Genomic DNA, 19668 nt, shown 5'->3' on the forward strand with positions numbered 1-19668 from the left:
TATGTAACACAACTCGGCCCTAGCTAAGAGGAGGAATGAGATAAAAGGGTCCTGAATTGAGATCTTATTTTAATCATTTTAATAAATGGATCCCCTAGTGACTAAAAGATCCCATTGGGTTTTTGCAATGATAGATCTTTTTTGTGTGCTATCTAAATATTTGCTTTTATTGTTTTTTCATAATAATGAGCAATAAATAAAACTAAACTCTACCATCACAAATCAACCATAAACTATGTTTCGTTATTCCATTCAAAACAACTAACAATGAAAACTATTTGCAAATATTGACAAAAAGCATTTAGCAGAAGATAAAAGAACCTAGTAACAAGTGTGGTTGTTTAATTCTCTAGCATACATCAAAATGTCTCCATACAAGGGATTGATATCACCATATGTTCAATGACGGATGAAGAAGGGACCAAATGCTAATTGATTCCTCCTTGTGTCCAAACTCCGCCCTCAAAAGCCTCATGTTGTAACAAAATAGAATGTGGAAAGTATGACTTTGGGACAATAGCTAATAGTTATGCTAATTTCTGCTCCTTGAAACACATCTCCTGATGTTGGGCACTTATTATTATAATATCCTGTTACTCAAGCTCAATAATGAATCCTGGATGAAGCCATTTCGTAGATGCACAATATCATTGGGTCTTTCACGGTTTCACCAATTAACCAGAAGAATTCACAATTCATCAGGAAAATGCTGAAACCCTTGGCAAAAACCAGAGACTTGTCAAAGAAACAAGCAAATTCATCAATCCATAATGAGGTTCTATTTCTCTCACAAAGCTTACATTTTCAACAAAGAGCTTGAACCAAAAAGCTTCTCCTTCAAGACACTTTAATGATTTTAACTTATACTTTTGTTGACATTCTTTGACTGAGCAAATTCAAAAGTCTTGGGCACCATAAATAAGATAAGCATTTAATAAAGTTAATTGATGACTTTGGTCCCACTAAAGTTATAAACTTTATAACACCCTTCTAAATACTTGACACCAAGTCCACTTGCTTTTGAGTTGTCTATAAAAACATTAATATATTTACTTTCCAATATCCCACGTTGACTTAGGAGAATAAACAAATAGGCCCCACAATATGACGTTCATATAATGTACTTGTAAAGTCAATTGGCCCCATCCAATTAAAAGTATTATAATAGCCTTTCATTGTTTATTATTAATAAAGAATTATTTGTTAATAATTAATGCATTGGGCCAATGAATTCGTTCCACTTAATCAACTAAAGAACATTGCTACTTAGGCGAATAAACGAATAGGCCCCCACATTATGACATTCACTCAATGTACTCGTAAAGTCAATTGGCCTCATTCAATTAAAAGTATTATAATAGCTTTTCATTGTTTATTATTAATAAAGAATTCTTTGCTAATAATTAATGCCTTGGGCCAATGAATTGGTTCCACTTAATCAACTAAAGAACTCTGCTAATACCACATCTAGGTGGGCTACCAAAAATAGCAACGTGGGAATAACTGACCTACTATAAATAGTAATTCTTTAAATGAAGGCTTTGTATGATACCAAAAGCCCACACTCCACCAACTTACTCAAGTGCCCTATGTTGTCCTCAATTTTGACAACACAAAATTGAGACAACCCTATGCAATTTTCTCATGAATTCATAGATATAGCCTCTTTGTTTTTAGCATATAAATAAAAGCATCATTGAGACAATCCGTCATCTCCGAATTGTACTCTATGTAGCTTTCTTAGTACATTTCTTTTAGAAGTTACCGTGAAGTTTAATCCCCAAAGTTTGCAAAAAAGAGTTTTTCTTCTCTAATTGCAAACACTTGATTCTTGCTTAATTTTCACTTCTTTTGTTTGTTTTTCTTCTTGTTATAAATATTTTGAGTTTGTTCTTTTGCCTTAAGATAATTGCCCTTGTAATTCCGCTCGTTTCAAGCTAAGGGCCTCAAACAGAGTTGTCTTGCTCAAATTATAGAGGAATGGGCAAGGTTTTTCAAGCCAAAAGCATGGTGTGATTAAGAAACCTCCAAAAAATGTACTTTTCATTGGCAAAAGCATTAAATAAAATTAAATTTAAAATTTAAAGTGGATTTTAGCATCCGTTTTTAAATTTCAACTTATTCTAAATTGATTTGACCATAGTTTTTAATGTTTCATGAAAATTAGCCTTTTTAAGTCTAGTTCCATGTTACTTTATTGGAAGCTAAAGTCATATGATTAAATTTAATTAGACAAGACTTTAAAAATGCATAAAGGTGGAGTTTTTATCACTCAAAGCATATATCAACATGCTAAACACTTATAAAAACCACACTGCCAATAAATTTAAGTCTTAAATGCATATAAGTGGGCTTTTAAACACAATAACATATTATTTAATCATTTAAATCACATAGGTGAGGAATTTCAACTCAAAACACATTCAATACCCAAAACATGTGTTTTCCTTCCTTAAAAAACACGTCATTGCTTCTTTATGAGGGGTTTTTTAATGTGTTTTTGCATATGGTGGGCTTTATTAACTATAAAACAAGAATGCTCTCAGTTTTTATTTCAAGCTTCCAGTTTGAGCTCTAAGAATCTAGGAGGGAGCATCTATTTATAGTAAGTCACCCCGTCAGGTTCGTTCTTCATCTTTCATCATCAGGGTCACTTTGGTGTTATCAAATTTTGAATTTTGATTTTGATGCCTCTTCAGTTGTTTTTGCAAGAGGGGTGAATTATTATTATTATTCATATAAATACGCTGAGGTTGCTATTTTTGATAGTGTTGTTGATTGGTCACCTCAGTATCATAGCTCATTGGAACTGGGACGAGAAGTTTTAAAGCATGGGAACAAGAAACAGTGGCCTTACGTGTCAAAATTTAAAGTTATGGTGGAAAAGGTCATTTTCAGAGCCAAAAGCAATTAATAAATCAGATTATAATGGCACTTTATTATATTTTAATGTTGTGTGTGGGAAGCTTCTTAAGTGAAGTTCATTTGGGAAACTTTGTGCCATTTGGAGATTATAAATATGAGCACATTTGATGAGTAAAGTATCCAATTATTTGATTATCTTATTTTGCTCTTATTGTCTTTGTGACATTTCAGAGTTTGAAGTTTTTGCCCTTGCTGAAGTATAAGGGTTTCGGATCTACAGCTGGACTATTGTAGATTTAATTCTAAAAATCCACAACTGAGGTATTGTGGACTTTTGAGTTTTATTTATTTCTCCTCTTTCTGTACTAACTGTGGCTAAGGAGCATTTATACAATTGAATATTATAATTTCTCTATTGTTGGAGAAGGGTTTAGTCTACAGATTGGAGTTTGTTTTGGGCAGCATTTGTAAGGTTATATTGTGAACGCCAAATTGAAATTGGACTAGGCGGCTTTCAGTTTGACTTTGCAGTTACATTCTATGGCAAAGACCAGGTTCTTAATTTGTAAAATTCAGTTAATATTACATAGTTTGAAAGTAAACAAGCTAGCTTCAAATTCTGATTTATAATCAGCCAACAATTAAATTCCCTTTTCATTATATTGCTATATGGTTTGTTAATGAATGAATTCAAAGGCTGGTGTGAATCATTTCAAAAAAATTTATTGGTGTTTGGTATTTATTTATGCAAAACTTGTAAGGCCAAAATTAAATAAATTTGTAATTAATTTCCTATACATCTTGATATTGTGTTTGAGAATTTAAGACATCATATATTCAGTGGTAGTTGGGCTGCTTGCCAAGTGTTTAACAAAATGTCAAAGCATTGAAACGTGAAAGAAATTGATGCTATGAGTTGCACTGGGTATGATATCCCTTGCCAAGTATCAGTTGATGACTCCGAGGAGGTTTTGGATAGGTCCTAAAATCAGTGTTTACAGGATCTATCTTTTGAGGTGGAAGCTGAGACATGTGGGGATCTTGATATTGCGAGGGCTTCCATTTCTTTAGATGAGGAGTTGATTGAGGTACATAATAGTTGGATCTCGGATATAGAGTTGTGCGAGGTCGATTGCACACATGCAGTGAGTAGTTGTGATTCGATGTCCTATCACAGTGTAGTTAGTGAGATAGAGAGCTTGCATAGGAGGCAGGGGTTACAAAGGCATCATGTGACCAATCAGTTGAAGGTGAGTGAAAGTGACATCCTTTCAACTTTTGAGCATTATGATGTGATCCATCAGATGCTGGCTACATCTGGTTGGGGTGCTCCTATGTTTGATGAGCACAGTGATAGTACTCTTTCTCTAGCAGAGGTTCATGCACTTTGAGAGGCAATTAGAATCTTGAAGCATAACTATTCACAGCTAGTTGCTGACAGCGATTACCTTCTGGAGTGGGTTATCACCTGTTATGAGACATTGTTAGAGAAAGAGGAGGAGGTGGTTGAGCTTACCCAAGAGCTTGAGGTAACTGTGGACACTCTTCAGTGTACTCAGTTGGCTCTTCAGGAGTCACAATCACTATTGGATGAGGTAACCGTGGAGTTGGAGCATGTTCAAACCACACCAGCCCCAGATCTAGTTCATTTGCATATTGTGGTTGGTGGTGAGTTTGCTTCTATGGTTGGGGATGATAGACATGATGATGTAGCAAACACATCCATTTTGGATATGGATGCAATAGGTACGGATGAAGTAAGAGTATCAATGGAGTCAAGCTCTCATGTTGATTTGCTTCGTTCTACCAGAAGGAAATCTTTTTCTTCCTCTCATACAGCTGATAGCATTGGACAGTTGGCAGTGCCACATTTTCAAATGGATCAGTTGTGGGTCGCAGGGGAGTAAGTTGATGCTTCCACATATAATTTCTACTGCACAGAGTCCTTCATGCAGTATCTATTGGAGAGTTCAGATGTGAGGGAGGATTCATACAGAGTGTCTGAGGGTACTCTCATCCGAGGCTCTCATGTTATTCAGAGGTTGGTGGGAAGGATTGTAGAGACTCTATACCTACTATGCTTCACCACAGGGATTTTGAGGTTGGGTTTGCTGAGAGGGTTGCCCAAGATCCCTCTCGACCAATAGTTCGTAGTCACAGATTGGAGCCATCTTCTGATTCCTAGTTTGATGGATGAGCCTTTAACAGAGATCGGAAGTTTTTATTAACATTACACTGTGAGGACTGCTCATCACTTTTCTTTTGACCCACAGGTAGAGGACTTGGTTTCATGTCGGTGTGGGTTGGCTCTAGTTTCATACCATTCATTATGGGATGGGTTAGCACCATCTTTTGCAGATGAGATTGACAGCTGCAAGTTATACCCCTTGCAGTATCTACACACCCATGACAGTTTGGCAAAGGTTGGAGTTGGTGTTAGTGTTTCAATTATCTATGATTGTTACCATCTCCACAATGCAGTTGGGTGTGAGTATCAATTTGATGGGGACTATGGAGAGAGTTGTTATTTCAGTTGGATTGAGTTCCGATGGGTTGTCACCACCATCAACGTCTATAGTCAGTTTCCAAATGATTCTGTCATTCATATCAGTTATTTGGATGTTGATGCTACAGGAGTTTCTTGTACACAGCAGGGATAGTACGTGTTTACCATACAGGGTAAAAGGATACTTATCGCATGTAGTATAGCAAGATATAACACAGAACAGATACTTTATTCATATACGCAATATGCACTCCAATGCTTACAATATGATTATGCTCATGACAATGATGTTCCAAAGTCCCTTCCGAAAGTGTACATATACTTTCCCGAAGGGGTGACTCAACTATCACGCGCCCTTTTTGATACAATTCTACCCGTCAACTACAATGTAAAATTTACCATCAACATCATCCCCCCCCAAAAAAAGTGAAGTCGTCTCCGAATGACAATTACAAAATTACCGAGACAAATTAACAAAATGGAATACATTAACTGTGACTAACTATAATAGGATAGATCTTTTTCCTTCACATCACATTCATATTTCTCCCTTGCCTGCACCAAACTGGTCTCCTCCAAAACACGTTGCATTTGTAGCGTCTGCTAACACAATATTGTCTCCATAACCAAGTTGACCTTGATAGCCACCAATGCCACCTTCTTTGCTTCCAACTCCTGGGTACATTGAGCCAAGTGGCACTCTACTACCTCCAATTGGATGGTCAGCTCCTCCCGAGCTCTCTATGCGTCCATCAAGACGGCCTCAAGTCCAACACCTACTCCAAGTGCCTCAAAGCGTAGCACCCCTCTCGAAAGGCTTCTCCAATGCCCTCTCCACCTCTACCATACAAACACTCTATGCTTGCAACAGTTCTAGGTCTCATCAATTGGTCACACTTCCCAAGACCGATAATTGAATTGAATTGATCCATCAACTGGTTGGTACAAGCTATCCTTCGCATACAAACACTCCATGCCTGGAGCAACTCTAGGTCTCATCAACTGGTCTTATCACTTCTTCACTACCGCCTAGACCCCTAGTTAGTTTAGTTATTAGTCTTGGGAAGTGTGACCATTTTATGAGACCTGGAGCTGCTATAGGCATGGAGTGTTTATATGTCAAGGATAGCTTATACCAACCAACCCCGATTGAGGATAGCATCATACCCTTTTCGTTTTAGCGAAATGACCACATAATCAAATAGAAATGATTGCGTCCTGATAGTTACCGGCTGCGCCATTAGGATTCCTAACGGCTTGATTCTATGTTGATCCGCCGTAAGTAATTGAAATGTAGGTGGCCACAACGTAGGTTGTCCCAACTTTTTTCATATATCCTCTGGTAACACGTTTACGCCTGACCCTCTATCCACGATTATGTCTGCAAGTACGATTCCCAGGATACCCATCTCTACCACTGCTAGATGTCTTCCCGTTGTGAGTGCCAGTAGCATTGGGTCTGTTGCAATCACTCCACTACCATCCTTTCCTGTTTCCTTCGTTGCTTTTGGGAGTGGTGTCATGTTCAGTATTGTCATCCGCAACTGAGGCATTGTAAAGTCATTTAATTTTATAGGAACTTCTATTTGCATTACCTACCTTATCATGTTTTGTTCAGCCAGGTCCCTCTTCGAGGTGTCGACAATGTCTTTTGCTTGTAACTTTCCCATTTCCATCTGTTTTTCCAACTCTATTCATGCTTGCTACAAACTCTTCTTTTCTTCCTTTGCATCAGGGTACTTTTCCTTCTTTGCTTGCTCACGCATAATGGCTAGTGTTTCCTCATCACATGTTTCAATGCTTAACAATTTCACCCCCTACTTCAGGCATTTCGAATCTTCGTGGTCTCCCGGACCACACCACTGTTTCTTTAATCCGTCAACTGGTGGACTCTCCATCTTCCCCACCAATTCTTTTAGCCTTCTTGCATATACACGAATCGTTTCATTCTTTCATTGCTTCGTACTATATATTTTTGCTACAATTTCATTATCATCCATTAATAGTCGGAACTCTACTATGAACTCCTTTGTAACGTCTGCCCCTCTGAGGATCAGCATCCACAAACGAATCAATTGCTACACCCCGTAGGGTCACTGGAAACTATCGGACCCAATCATCCTCGTCTGTTACACCATTTCCCGTTCATATTGTTTCATATGTCTTGTAGTGTCTAATCGGATATGTCGTCCCATCACCAAGATCCGATCAGATACACAATTCTACCTTTGGGATCCAGGGGGATTGTGATGTTCATTTTGCCCTAGGATTGCTTGGGGACAAGCAATCTTAGGGAGGGAGGACCGTAATGTCCCAATTTTTAGTAGGTTCCTACAATTGGCCAAGTCAGTTCACCATCGCAACCCTCGTGAGCTAACAGTGGGATTTCAAGGTCTCAATTGTGTGGTTATAGGCTTTCCAGCAGCCTATGGTGTGTTTTGGCTCTATTTGAGGGACTTATTATTGCTATTAAGTCAATTTGTTGGTTTCAATGAGCTTAGTTGAGTTAGAGGAGTTGGAGAATGCTCTCAGTTTTTATTTTGAGCTTCCAGTTTGAGCTCCAAGAATCTTGGGGGGAGTGTCTATTTATAGTAAGTCACCCCGTCAAGTTAATTCTTCATCTTTCATCATCAGGATCACTTTGGTGTTGTCAGATTTTGATTCTGATGCCTCTTCAATTGTTTTCACAAGACAAGTGAATTATTATTATTATTCATATAAGTATACTGAGGTTGTTATTTTTGATAGTGTCATTGGTTGGTCACCACAGTATCATAGCTCGTTCAAATCAAGACAAAAAGTTTTAAATCATGAGAAAAAGAAACAGTGGCCTTATGTGTCAAAATTTTAAGTTATGGTGGAAAAGGTCATTTTTGGAGCCAAAAGCAATTAATAAATCAGATTATAATGGCACTTTATTATATTTTAATGTTGTGTGTCGGAAGCTTCTTAAGCGAAGCTCATTTGGGAAACTTTGTGTCATTCGGAGATAATAAATATGAGCCCATTTGATGAGTAAAGCATCCAATTATTTGATTATCTTATTTTTTCCTTGTCTTTGTGACATTTTTGAGTCTGAAGTTTGTGCCCTTGCTAAAGTATAAGAGTTTGGGATCTATAGCTGAAGTATTGTAGATTTAATTCTGAGAATCCACAGCTGAGGTATTGTAGACTTTTGAGTTTTATTATCGCCTCCTCTTTCTTTATTAAATGTGGCTGAGGAGCATTTATACACATGAATATTATAATTTCTCTGTTGTTGGATGAGGGTTTAGACTGCAGATTGGACTTTGCTTTGGGCAGCATTTGTAAGAGTGTGTGGACGCCAAATTGAAATTGGACTAGGCGGCTTTCAATTTGACTTTGCAATTACATTCTACGGCAAAGACCAGGTTCTTAATTTGTAAAATTCAGTTAATATTAAATAGTTTGAAAGTAAACATGTTGGCTTCAAATTTTTATTTATAATCAGCCAACAATTAAATTCCCTTTTCCTTATATTGCTATATGGTTTGTTGATGAATGAATTCAGAGGCTGGCGTAAATCATTTCAGAATTGTTTATAGGCATTTGGTATTTATTTATGCAAAACTTATAAGGCCAAAATTAAATAAATTTGTGATCAGTTTCCTGTACATCCTAATATTGTGTTTGAGAATTTAAGACATCATATATTCAGTGGTAATTGGGTTGCTTGCCAAGTGTTTGACAAAATGTCAAACCATTGAAATGTGAAAGAAATTGATGCTTGATTTAGCTATAACCAAACAGGGTTATTATAAGAAGAGGATATTCATAAAACTGCCTTCACAACTCGCTATGGGCACTATGAGTTCCTAGTTTTACCCTTCGGATTAACTAATGCCCCTGTCGCTTTTATGGACCTCATGAGTAGCATATTCCAAGACTGTTTAGACAAGTTTGTGCTAGTTTTTATCAATGACATTCTCATCTATTCCCGGAATAAGGAAGAGCACCATGAACATCTTGAGGTAGTATTGCAAAGATTACATGAACACAAGTTGTACAGAAATCTATCGAAGTGTTCTTTTACCAAAAACAAATCCAGTATTTAGGGCATATTATATCAGCCAAGGGAATAGCAATGGACCCTGCCAAGATCAAGGCAATCAAGGAATGGTCGGTGCGGGATTTATCTATGATAGCACATCCCATCAACACCCTACATAGACAAGGGTCCAGCGATTCGAAACATGATTTTGGAGTTGACACATGTCGCCCATCACTCAATTTGAAAGAGATGGACTCCTAAGATATTAAAGTAGGATGTATATACATAAGGATCCAACAATTCGTAACATGATTTTGAAGTTGACACATTTTGCCCATCGCTCAGGACACGCGAGACTAAGCAAGATGCTGGCTAATATAAAACCTTTGTACTTTTGGAAGGGCGTGAAGAGGAAACATCAAAAAATGTGGCAAGATCCCTCAAATGTCAAATGGTTAACACAAAGCATCAATACCCGACTAGATTATTACAACCAAACAAAGTTCCCAAATGGAAATGGCAAATAATCACAATGGATTTTATCCGAGGGTTACCCATTACCCGAAATAGGCATATACCATTGTGGTAGTTGTGGATCAACTAACTAAGCTAGCACATTTTGTCCCCAAAAGTTTAACAAATGGGGCGCCAAAAATACCTCACAAGTTTGTGAGAGATTTTCCACTTGCACAGAGTCCTAGAAAAGATCATATCTGACAAAGATGCTAGGATGACGTCCAGATTTTAGCAAATATTATGTTCAGCTTTAGGAACAAATTTGAACATTAGTTCAGCCTACCATCAAAAAACGGATGGTTAAACAGAAAGGGTGAACCAAGCTAGAGGATCTCTTAAGAGTGTATTGCATGGATCGACAATATCAGTGGGAGATGTACCTTCCCTTGGTCGAATTTGCTAATAACAAGTCATCAATCTGCTATTAAGATGGTATTGTTTCAGGCCCTATACGAGCATAAATGTAGAACCCCTGTAAGTTGGAATAGAATTGAGGATAATCGGCAAAAACATTATGTATATGCAAAGTGCATTCCTAGGGAATTCTCGGTGGGAGAAAAGGTTCTCCTAAAGGTTGAACCACGGAAAAGTACTATTAAGTTTGGCAAGAATGCGAAATTGGTCCCAAGATATGTGGGACCCTTTGAGGTGTTGGTAGTCAGAAAAGCTCTACCTCCAAGCCTTATCAGAATGCATAATGTATTTCACATTTTTTATCTTAAGAAATATGTAACCAGTGATGAACACATTATTGACTAGAATCTGTTGTAGGTGCAAGAGCCAAGGGTGATGGAAATAAAGCCGCTCATAATACTCGAGGTGCGTAATCTTCGCTCGCGGAATCGAGATATCATCTAGTGCAAAGGCCAATGGCACAACTATACAAAATAAAATGCTACTTGGGAAGATTATGATGAAATCTTCCAGAAGTTTCCACATTTATTTCAAAAAAATTATATTATGAACAGCTTTTGATTCAAAAACTGATACAGTGATAAATATGATGTAAATGTGGTAATTTTGTTTATTCTCTTTTGTGCAATTAATCTAGGATGATGAATCACAAGGGGGATGGTATGTTACATCCCAATGTTTGCCTGATTTAAAATTGCTCATATAGTCGTTGAGTTTTCATGTGAAGTCAATTGATAGTTAAAAATAGTTATGATCATGTGAAATGGTAAGATGATTAATCGATATGATTTCATGTGAAGCTGAAATGTTAGTTAATTGTTATGATGTTATTATATTGTTATCTTGAAATTTTGGAAAGTTGGTTATTCATTCATGAGAACTTAAATCGTAGTTAGCCATTATGATGTTTTATGAACAATAACTTGTTATCAAAGTTGCATGGGTACTCATAGCCACGTACCCAAGTATCAAGTACACGTATCCCAAGTACAGAGTATTCAGTAGAGCACCATAGCTAAGGACGTTGATTAAGATTTCTGATTATTAGTTTTGGTTTTTCATTTGCATATCAGCTTGTTGTTTATCAAGCTTAATTCAATACCTAATTAGTTTGAAACTTTGATACAATATTGATTAACAATAAACTTTATCACTATTCAAGTCAGAAGTTTATCATTTGCAATATGTCATTGTGATATGATTTATGATCTTCTTGCTGATGTTTAAAGTTTTCTTTCTCTATTACGCAACTATGGATTTATCATAAATTATTAGTACAAACATATACCAAATCTGAAACTAAAAACAATACATTACATTGCAAACTTTATCACTATTCTTGTTTTGAAAAACCATTGTCGTGACTCATAATTTCAGATTTTCTATGAATATAAAAGCATAATTAGAAAATAAAGTTTGGCATACCCAAGTAGCCCATCCCCTATTATGAAAAATAGTTGTAGCTATACCCGTACTAGTACCCTACGTACCCCAAGTACCACCGTCCCCATGCAACCTTGCTTGGTATAATTATTATGATTATTTGAGGAATATGATATTATTGTGGAGAATTTCTTTTCTTGTAGGAGCACGTCGAAGGGGGAAAGCATTGCCATAGAGGATTTGGCCAAGGGGCACCACCTCACTTATTAGTCAAGAGGTATGAATTCTAATCACCAAGGCTAAGGGGTAAACGCCTAAGCAAGCAAGAGTATACTAGGGACTACCATGAGCTGCTCAATCAATAATTATGCATTATTAAAAAAAGATTACTGAACATTAAATTAAAAAGTATCACCTTATGAATTGGATGATCTCAAAGCTTCCTATCATATTGCCTTTCCTTAAAACAATAAGGCCATATTATCTACATATGCTTGCATATATATATATATATATATATGGACATATGTATGTATGTGTTAATTGGAATAAGACGTATGTATATGTCCACTTGATATAAGACATATACGCTAGATACATTGTTAAAATATCACGCATGTGTGTGTGTGTGTACATACATACACGAGTATAGGTAGCTATAGTATGACATTATTATATAAAGATTCTAGCATGAGTTATTTTTATTCTTTGGCAATAGTTTTATTATGTCAATTGAGCGACCATATTTCTATACTTCATTTCAATGGCCTTATATTATTTCGGTGGCCAGTTTGATATTATTGCCACATTGAACCAATGGCCTTGTATAATGTAACTCCTTGCCACCTTCACAATCATGCTCATAACTGAGCATGCAACCGAGAAGGCAAAATCTATGGTGTGAAAGCTCATTTAGAATACAACATTCTTAACTCCGGTGGAAAAACATACCACCTACAATCAAAATTACTTCTCATTCTTGCTTCACATTTATCTCTGCGAGTTCCCTACACGCCTCCTACAGGCCTTAAGTCGATCATAATCAATATTTTGGTGCCAAACTTCCTACATTAGAATGGCAGTAGTCAATTGGTACATTCCTTGTTTTCACAACAATCAGTGATCGGGCATTCCAAGTATTGTTCAAGAATTATTCAAGCATGTGCAAGGACGACCCAAGTTAGGTCATGAAATCACTACTACTTAACCTTATGTTTTTATTTTCAAAATGATATAGTGAGGCATAGCTGAAGCCTGCTTGGAAAATTTAAGTAATGTTGATTAGAACCGATCAAGATATAATCCAATGTTCTCTTTCTTTGTGTATACATCATAAGAATGTTCTTGAACTATGGATTTTCTCATTGAAGATATTCTCTTTGTTACAATCACGAATAACTAAAGTGCAACTTATACAAGGATATCTGAGATATATTCCCTAAGATAAGAAACCGCACCTTGTGAATCAAGAATATATTTTTTTCAGAACTCAAATTAACTTTTATAATGCCAAGGCCAAAATGGCAAATGTATAACCTATGAATATAAATACTTAGACATTCAAATTATCTTTTATAATGCCAAGGCCAGAACAACAGATGTGTTGGCTATGAATATAAATGCTTAGACATTCAAATTATCTATTATAATGCCAAGGCCGAATCAGCAGATGTAGTGGTTGTGAATATAAACGCTTAAACATTCAAATTATCTTTTATAATGCTAAGGTGACGTTAGCAGATACAATGGTTGTGATTACAAATGCTTGTACATCCACCCAGTGATTCATCCAGGAAGACCAACATGGTCAAGTTGAAGGGTGTGAAATGACAATCATTGAACTATGGTTTATTTCCATATGATAAAAGAAAAGAACTTGTGTCAATAACTTAAACAAGTATATGAGATGTTAAAACCTGTATCAACTCATGATAGTCCTTAGCATAGCCATGTTGTCAAGATGAGCGAGGGGTGATCGGATACATAGTGCCCTCACAAATCCTTGGCTAACGTAGTTTAGTGGCATGCTTGCTAATGTGATCACTAGAGGTTAAGGTTGCTAATAGTTGGCAGATAGGTGTATGGAAGGTATCCTAAGCCTAGTTGGTTGTTTAGCCGGCACTGTAACACCAAGATGCTTAGTGCCTAGACAATGATGCCCCAAGCCTAATCCCAAGGTAAGGAGGGTCTTTCTCAATTGAGATTGTGTGGGGGTACTTAAGGGTTTGTGGTTGGGAGGTTAAGCCCTTGGCAATGCTTCTCCTCTCCTCCGCTATCCAAGGCTTGCACAACTCAAGCTCAAAGTCTATATGCAAGACATCTAAAATTCGGGCACTTTACTTTAAATTTATGCTATGTATTTTAAGTTATGTATTGTGGTTAGATAATATGGTTTCACTTTTATTGGACTAAGGACTAGTTAAATCAGTTATTTCTTTACTTGACTATGTATAAATGGAAATGAAATGATAACCATGCATATATGATTCTAAGTTAATTACAACTGTCTTTCATGTTACCTTGAAAAGAAAAGTTATTTTGGTTGTTTTCAATTCATTATATTAGTATGAAATTTTTGCTTGTTACAAATGCATAGTGAAATATGTTAATCATTGGGAATTGTCATTCTCCTAGTAGGTAACATTACAAATTGCCATTCCCAAGACCAAGATCACACTACAATTATTGACAATCCAAATGATTAAATCTGATAGCAAAGCATAAACCAAGATGCGCACATTACACTCAAACCACACATGCTAAAAGGCAACACAATAATATTAACATCCTTCGTACTCAACATTTGGCTGATTGCCTCCTTGGCGTTACTAGTGCTACCTTCCTATTTTGTTTCTTTTATGATGGTGACCCTTCAAAAAGTGGTCAATGGCACAAGATGTTTTCAAAGAACAAATGAAAAAAAAAAAACGAAGACCATGTATTATCCCCAATTAAATATATGTTAAAGAAAAGGAAATTTAACAAAAACATAGATGAGTTTACATCTAAAAGAAAAATAAAATAAAGAAAAACATAAATTAGTTTACACCTAAACTAATATATTGAAGGATTATTGAGATGGCTACTTTGCACCTTGACCACACCAGGTACCCAAGAGCTCTATTCATAATGTCATACATGGACTAGAGACTCCCTAAAAATATAGCTACAAGAATAGTGTACGCTACTGTACTATAGTTTTAAAAAAATGAATTTTAGCTAAACAAAAGGCCATATTTAAGTTTATAAAATATGAACTTTACCTAAACAAAAGGCCATTTATGCATGCAGCTACAACAAAAGATGCCAAAACAGTAAAATCAACCATCTCGGTCTCAATGGCTTAATTTATAGCCTTAAAATATGGTTGAAGATTTTCAAAATTAAATCTGGTAAAAGTTGTCATCATACCTTTTGGCAAGGAAATATGTCGGTTTGAACGGTAAGGTCTGTAACAACATGGCTCTCCTGATAAGAAAAATTACATTGATGTATTACTCAAAGGATCAGAAATTCAGATTCCTCCAATAAATAACACCACCTCTGATGAGAAGAATAAAAGAATGTATATCATTGTTGAAAACTAACTAAAACAAAATAGTATAAACAGTGAGTACATACTACATACACAAATTAATAGTCATCAAAGAACACAGCAAAAAGAATATAATTGTTCCCACCAAAAAAACAAGAGGTTTGTAGGTAGAACATGCTAGCTGCCAGGTCTGTCTACAATTGCATTGCATGGCATTCAAATTTTTGTTTTCTTTGTTTCACTAATAAATATATCCATTGGTCATATTACTTAATAATGGATATCCCATGTTCCTGTGGTTTTTGTACTAAAACAATAAGCAACCAGCCCCAGGATGTCCATTGCAGATTCTGTTAAAGAATTACTCAAAAGAAGTCAATCTAATAGAATAATTGAACCATCAATTCAGATGTGTCTACCTATGTATGAAAATTGGCCCTATAAGATTTGTAGTGTGAAGAGAGGTGCAGGTTGAACAGCACTCTCAATCATCAGACTAGACATCAATTTTGTTTACAAAGTCATCCATAAGGAAATGATTGAAGGAAGATGGACCTTAAGAAAAAGCAAGGCCAACAAATTCACCAAACTCAACTTAGCAGTGGACATAAGACGCACGCATTAAGATCACTTACCTCTTTTAAGATGAAAAAGCATATCTCAAGGGCATAACAAAATGAACTAAATCTTGTTCTTTTCTATGGGATTATAATTTTAATTATTAAATACATACAGAATATTTGATATAATGAGAAAGGAAATGCTACGAACTAAAAAATCAAAGGGGGCCAATGATATTGAAGCCAAAATTATAAAACTCACCATCATAGTCAAATATCACCTGCAAAACAGAAATGAGAAAACAAATGAGAGTTCCACCCTCTACAATGGACCATCAACTATTAAATAAATTCCCAAAATATAATAGTATGTGTTTCTTAAAACAATAAATCATAAAACAAGTGGGAAGCATTAAATAAAGAATCAAAAAGCTAGTCATTAACCATGGAAAGAATAAAAAAATCAGAATGAATAAAAGCAAATGCATATAATACCAGAAATACAAAATGAAATGACACAAGTCAAATACAAATAGCATACATTAGTAGAAGCCTTCATGAATATAATTAGAAAGATTAAAAGATGATGTACAGAAAGGCAGAAATATATTCATGATATGAGCAATCCAAGCAATAACCATCTTTGTAGAGGGAAGTTCGAACAAAGGCAAGAATAAACTAAGATCTTTTTTCATTTCTTTAGCTCATCTAAAGAAATAAGCACAGATGAAAACATATTTTTGTTCATTTCTTTAACGTATCTCAAGAAGAATAAGTTGATAATTAAAATTACCGCTGCATGTGATGGACTCAAGTCCAACATGTCAAGCATCTGCACCAAATCATCAAATTCAAATAATCCATAAGAACATTGGATATCAAAAAATAAACGATGCCTAAAAGGCAGCATTTTCTTTATATCATAAAAACTGCACTCCAAAGAATCATACTTTAAATACATAAGAATCCCAGCCATGAAACGCTTATCTTATTTTGTCTAATAGAAAGAAAGAGTAAAACAATATTAATCTCTACAAATAACCACAGTAAATCAATGGACCTAGTAAAACATTCAGTTACGGTATGCAAATACAAAAGAACCCTAGGTTCTATGAAACAGGCAAAAACAGCTATAACATTATTGTACAAATGCTTGTCATTAATCAATTTTACATTTCATTTCAAATCTTTAAGGACTCTAGTCACGGACTTCCTAGGTAATTTTTCATTAAATAGAACATGACATATAAAACAACTGGAAATTGGTGGTTCTCTCTGTATAGTTAGATATCCTTGATTATGCATGCTTGCTGAAATTACTTAAGGGTCCTGTCTCCTAAGATATTGAAAATAGCTACAAACAAGGACAATTTTGCTTCTCAATCATCCAAACTAAGTTTAACATGGAGCTAGACAATCAGACACACATTTCAGTTGTCAATTCATATTTCCAATCTAAACGAAAATTCATTTGGGTTATATACTCAAGAACCCCAGGATCTAGATTGCTACCAAAAAATTATTCAGTATAAATCTTCCACTCACATGGTTAAATGTTTCTCATTTGTCCTTTGAATTCAAATAGAATTTTTAAACTCAGCTTCAAACTACATTTTGGGATTTTGTGGTTGCAGAAAATTAGACTTTAAGAAACCCACAAAAAAACCAATTTTCATAATCGGTAGTGGAGTTTGATGCTATAATAAACTTGAACCTCAACAGATTTTGACTTGATGGATAAGTATATTTGGCATGAAGGAGCATTATCAGAGTTCAAAGTTTCTGTTTTGCATGAGGGTCCTATATTGTTACTTATGGAACACTTTAAATTCACCCTCCCCTTCTAAGAAAAATATTAGAGGCATCGTACTAGAGTGATTTCTGTAGACTCTGAAACAGAGGTTGAATAGTTTGTAGATGATAAGGAAAACAGGGAGGATACTAAAATCATTTTTGAACCCCTCCCCTCTAAATAAATGATAAATGGAAGAAGGTTAAGCCAGCTAGGAAGGGACATTGAGATTAGATTCCATGGATTGAAAGCTCACAAACAGGGAAAGAAGACTGCTCTCATCAAATGTCTATTTGACTGAGAAAGGTAAGAAGGAAAAAATCAGGGGTCAATATATTAAAATAATATCGTATTTATTTATTATTAATGGTCAATATAGTAACTTAGTGTAAATATTAGCTAGTTTCTATTTTATGAATGTTTCGTTATAGAAAAATTAATTTCGTAATTCCTTAAATCATTTGATTATTTCATGGATTCGTTCAATATTTTACCTAAACAAGGTATCAGAGCAAGTTTGGGATTTTTAGAAAAATTCTAGTTGTGCAAAAAATTTCCATTGGGAAGATTTCTGAAAATTTTCTATTTGTTTTTTCCTCCAAACCTGGTTTTGATATTTGCATGTTTTAGTCCATGTTTGTGCAGCATTTCGTATCATTTCTTAACGTATTTGTTTTCTCTAATCCTCTATTTTTCCCATGCAACAGCCTTTTGGAGCCGTTTTCAGTTAGGGGCTGTTTTTTGGAGATGTTGGTCTTACATGACTTCATTGCCACATTTTTTTGGCTTCTCAAACCTTATTCAACTTCCTTCTGCTCAAGCAACATGAAAACAACAGGTTTCCTTGTAGTTGTTTTGGCTCCTTGTGCACAACAAATTAATTTAGACCATGATTTGAAGATTTTCAAGCTATTTTTGAAGATTTAAATATTTTCAGGCCATATAAAAGCAACATAAATTTTTATGTGGGTTTTGTTGGAGTTGATGAAATCCAACTCTGAAGACGCCCAAGATCACCTGCATGCGAAAACCTGTCAAAGGGAAGCCAAGGAGAGGAAGAGCGAAGAGCAAAGGAAAAACCCTAAATGGACATGAGAGAGAGAATATTGCAACACAAGAAAATATGTATTTACAATATGCTGAATGAGATATGTTATACAATGAGGGTGCCCGAATATAAAGAGCTCAAGGAACCTTCCAGAACAAGCTAAAAGATGCTAGGAGATAAGTGTGACAACTAAGCATACATCCACATAAGGTGGAAAGTCCTCGAACAATGTAAGAGGATAAGTATGACTTAGGAGAGAACAAACTCCCATATTGTCAACAACTTATACCAAACTCCTAGACTACAACTAATAAATAAATGCATTTACCTAAGTAAGCTTAAGTAAACAGAATTAATAATTAGTAAATTAATTATTTATTCTAACACCCTCCCTTAAGTGCAACTTAGGGAAATGCCTTAAGCTCACAAAACTAAGATGAAATGCAGAATGGGTCTCGGCAACGAGGCCATGTTAGGTACCCATGTACAATGCAAAGAGATGCAACCTCTGAAAGCGGGGAAAGAGAGAAAACCATGTGGGAAAAACCCTCCCCCAAAAATAGGTAACCTAGTGAAGAACTGAAGAAGCCTCCAACTAGGGAAATGTCCCCTAAAACAAGAACAAGGAGTGATCACGAAGATCATCATTGAAACATGAAGAAGCCGCAATATCTATCAAACTGCTGATCTGAAGAACCTCCATGGAAGAAGAAGGCACGAACCGAGCATGTCTATATGGTAGATGATCCATCTCACCGAAATGCATAAGTAGCCAGCCACTGCAATCGCCTTGTACATAGGATCGACCACTGAATACATAGCTCACACTAACGAACCATCAAACCACGGATGCATTAGAACAATAGCATAACCCCCCCTTAATGCAGATGGGGTGTGATGACAAGCAACTGAGAAGGTGGGCCGAAGTCTCCTGCAGACGAACCAAGAACGACGAGAGAGGAAAAGAGGTACAAACACCCATAAAGACACCGTCAAACTGACGCTACATGAGCTAATGTTGTGAAAGGGACACTCAC

At 35.8% G+C, this 19668-nt stretch overlaps 1 protein-coding gene across 5 annotated transcripts in view; it reads right to left on the reverse strand.

The window, feature by feature from the left end:
- Positions 1 to 19668, reverse strand: part of LOC149555927 (uncharacterized) — a 174754-nt gene that overhangs the window by 123351 nt on the left and 31735 nt on the right. For all 5 annotated transcript variants that reach the window (XM_089830031.1, XM_089830032.1, XM_089830028.1 and 2 more), the window contains exons 5-7: positions 16585 to 16623; positions 16054 to 16072; positions 15108 to 15164 (exon numbers count right to left, since the gene is read on the reverse strand). In XM_089830031.1, the coding sequence (XP_089686157.1) occupies positions 15108 to 15164; positions 16054 to 16072; positions 16585 to 16623 (115 nt within the window). The remainder of the gene's footprint in view (positions 1 to 15107; positions 15165 to 16053; positions 16073 to 16584; positions 16624 to 19668) is intronic.

Source organism: Cupressus sempervirens, chromosome 5 (assembly GCF_028749045.1).
Source record: "Cupressus sempervirens isolate cs-2001-9-10 chromosome 5, ASM2874904v1, whole genome shotgun sequence".
NCBI classification, from domain to species: domain Eukaryota; kingdom Viridiplantae; phylum Streptophyta; class Pinopsida; order Cupressales; family Cupressaceae; genus Cupressus; species Cupressus sempervirens.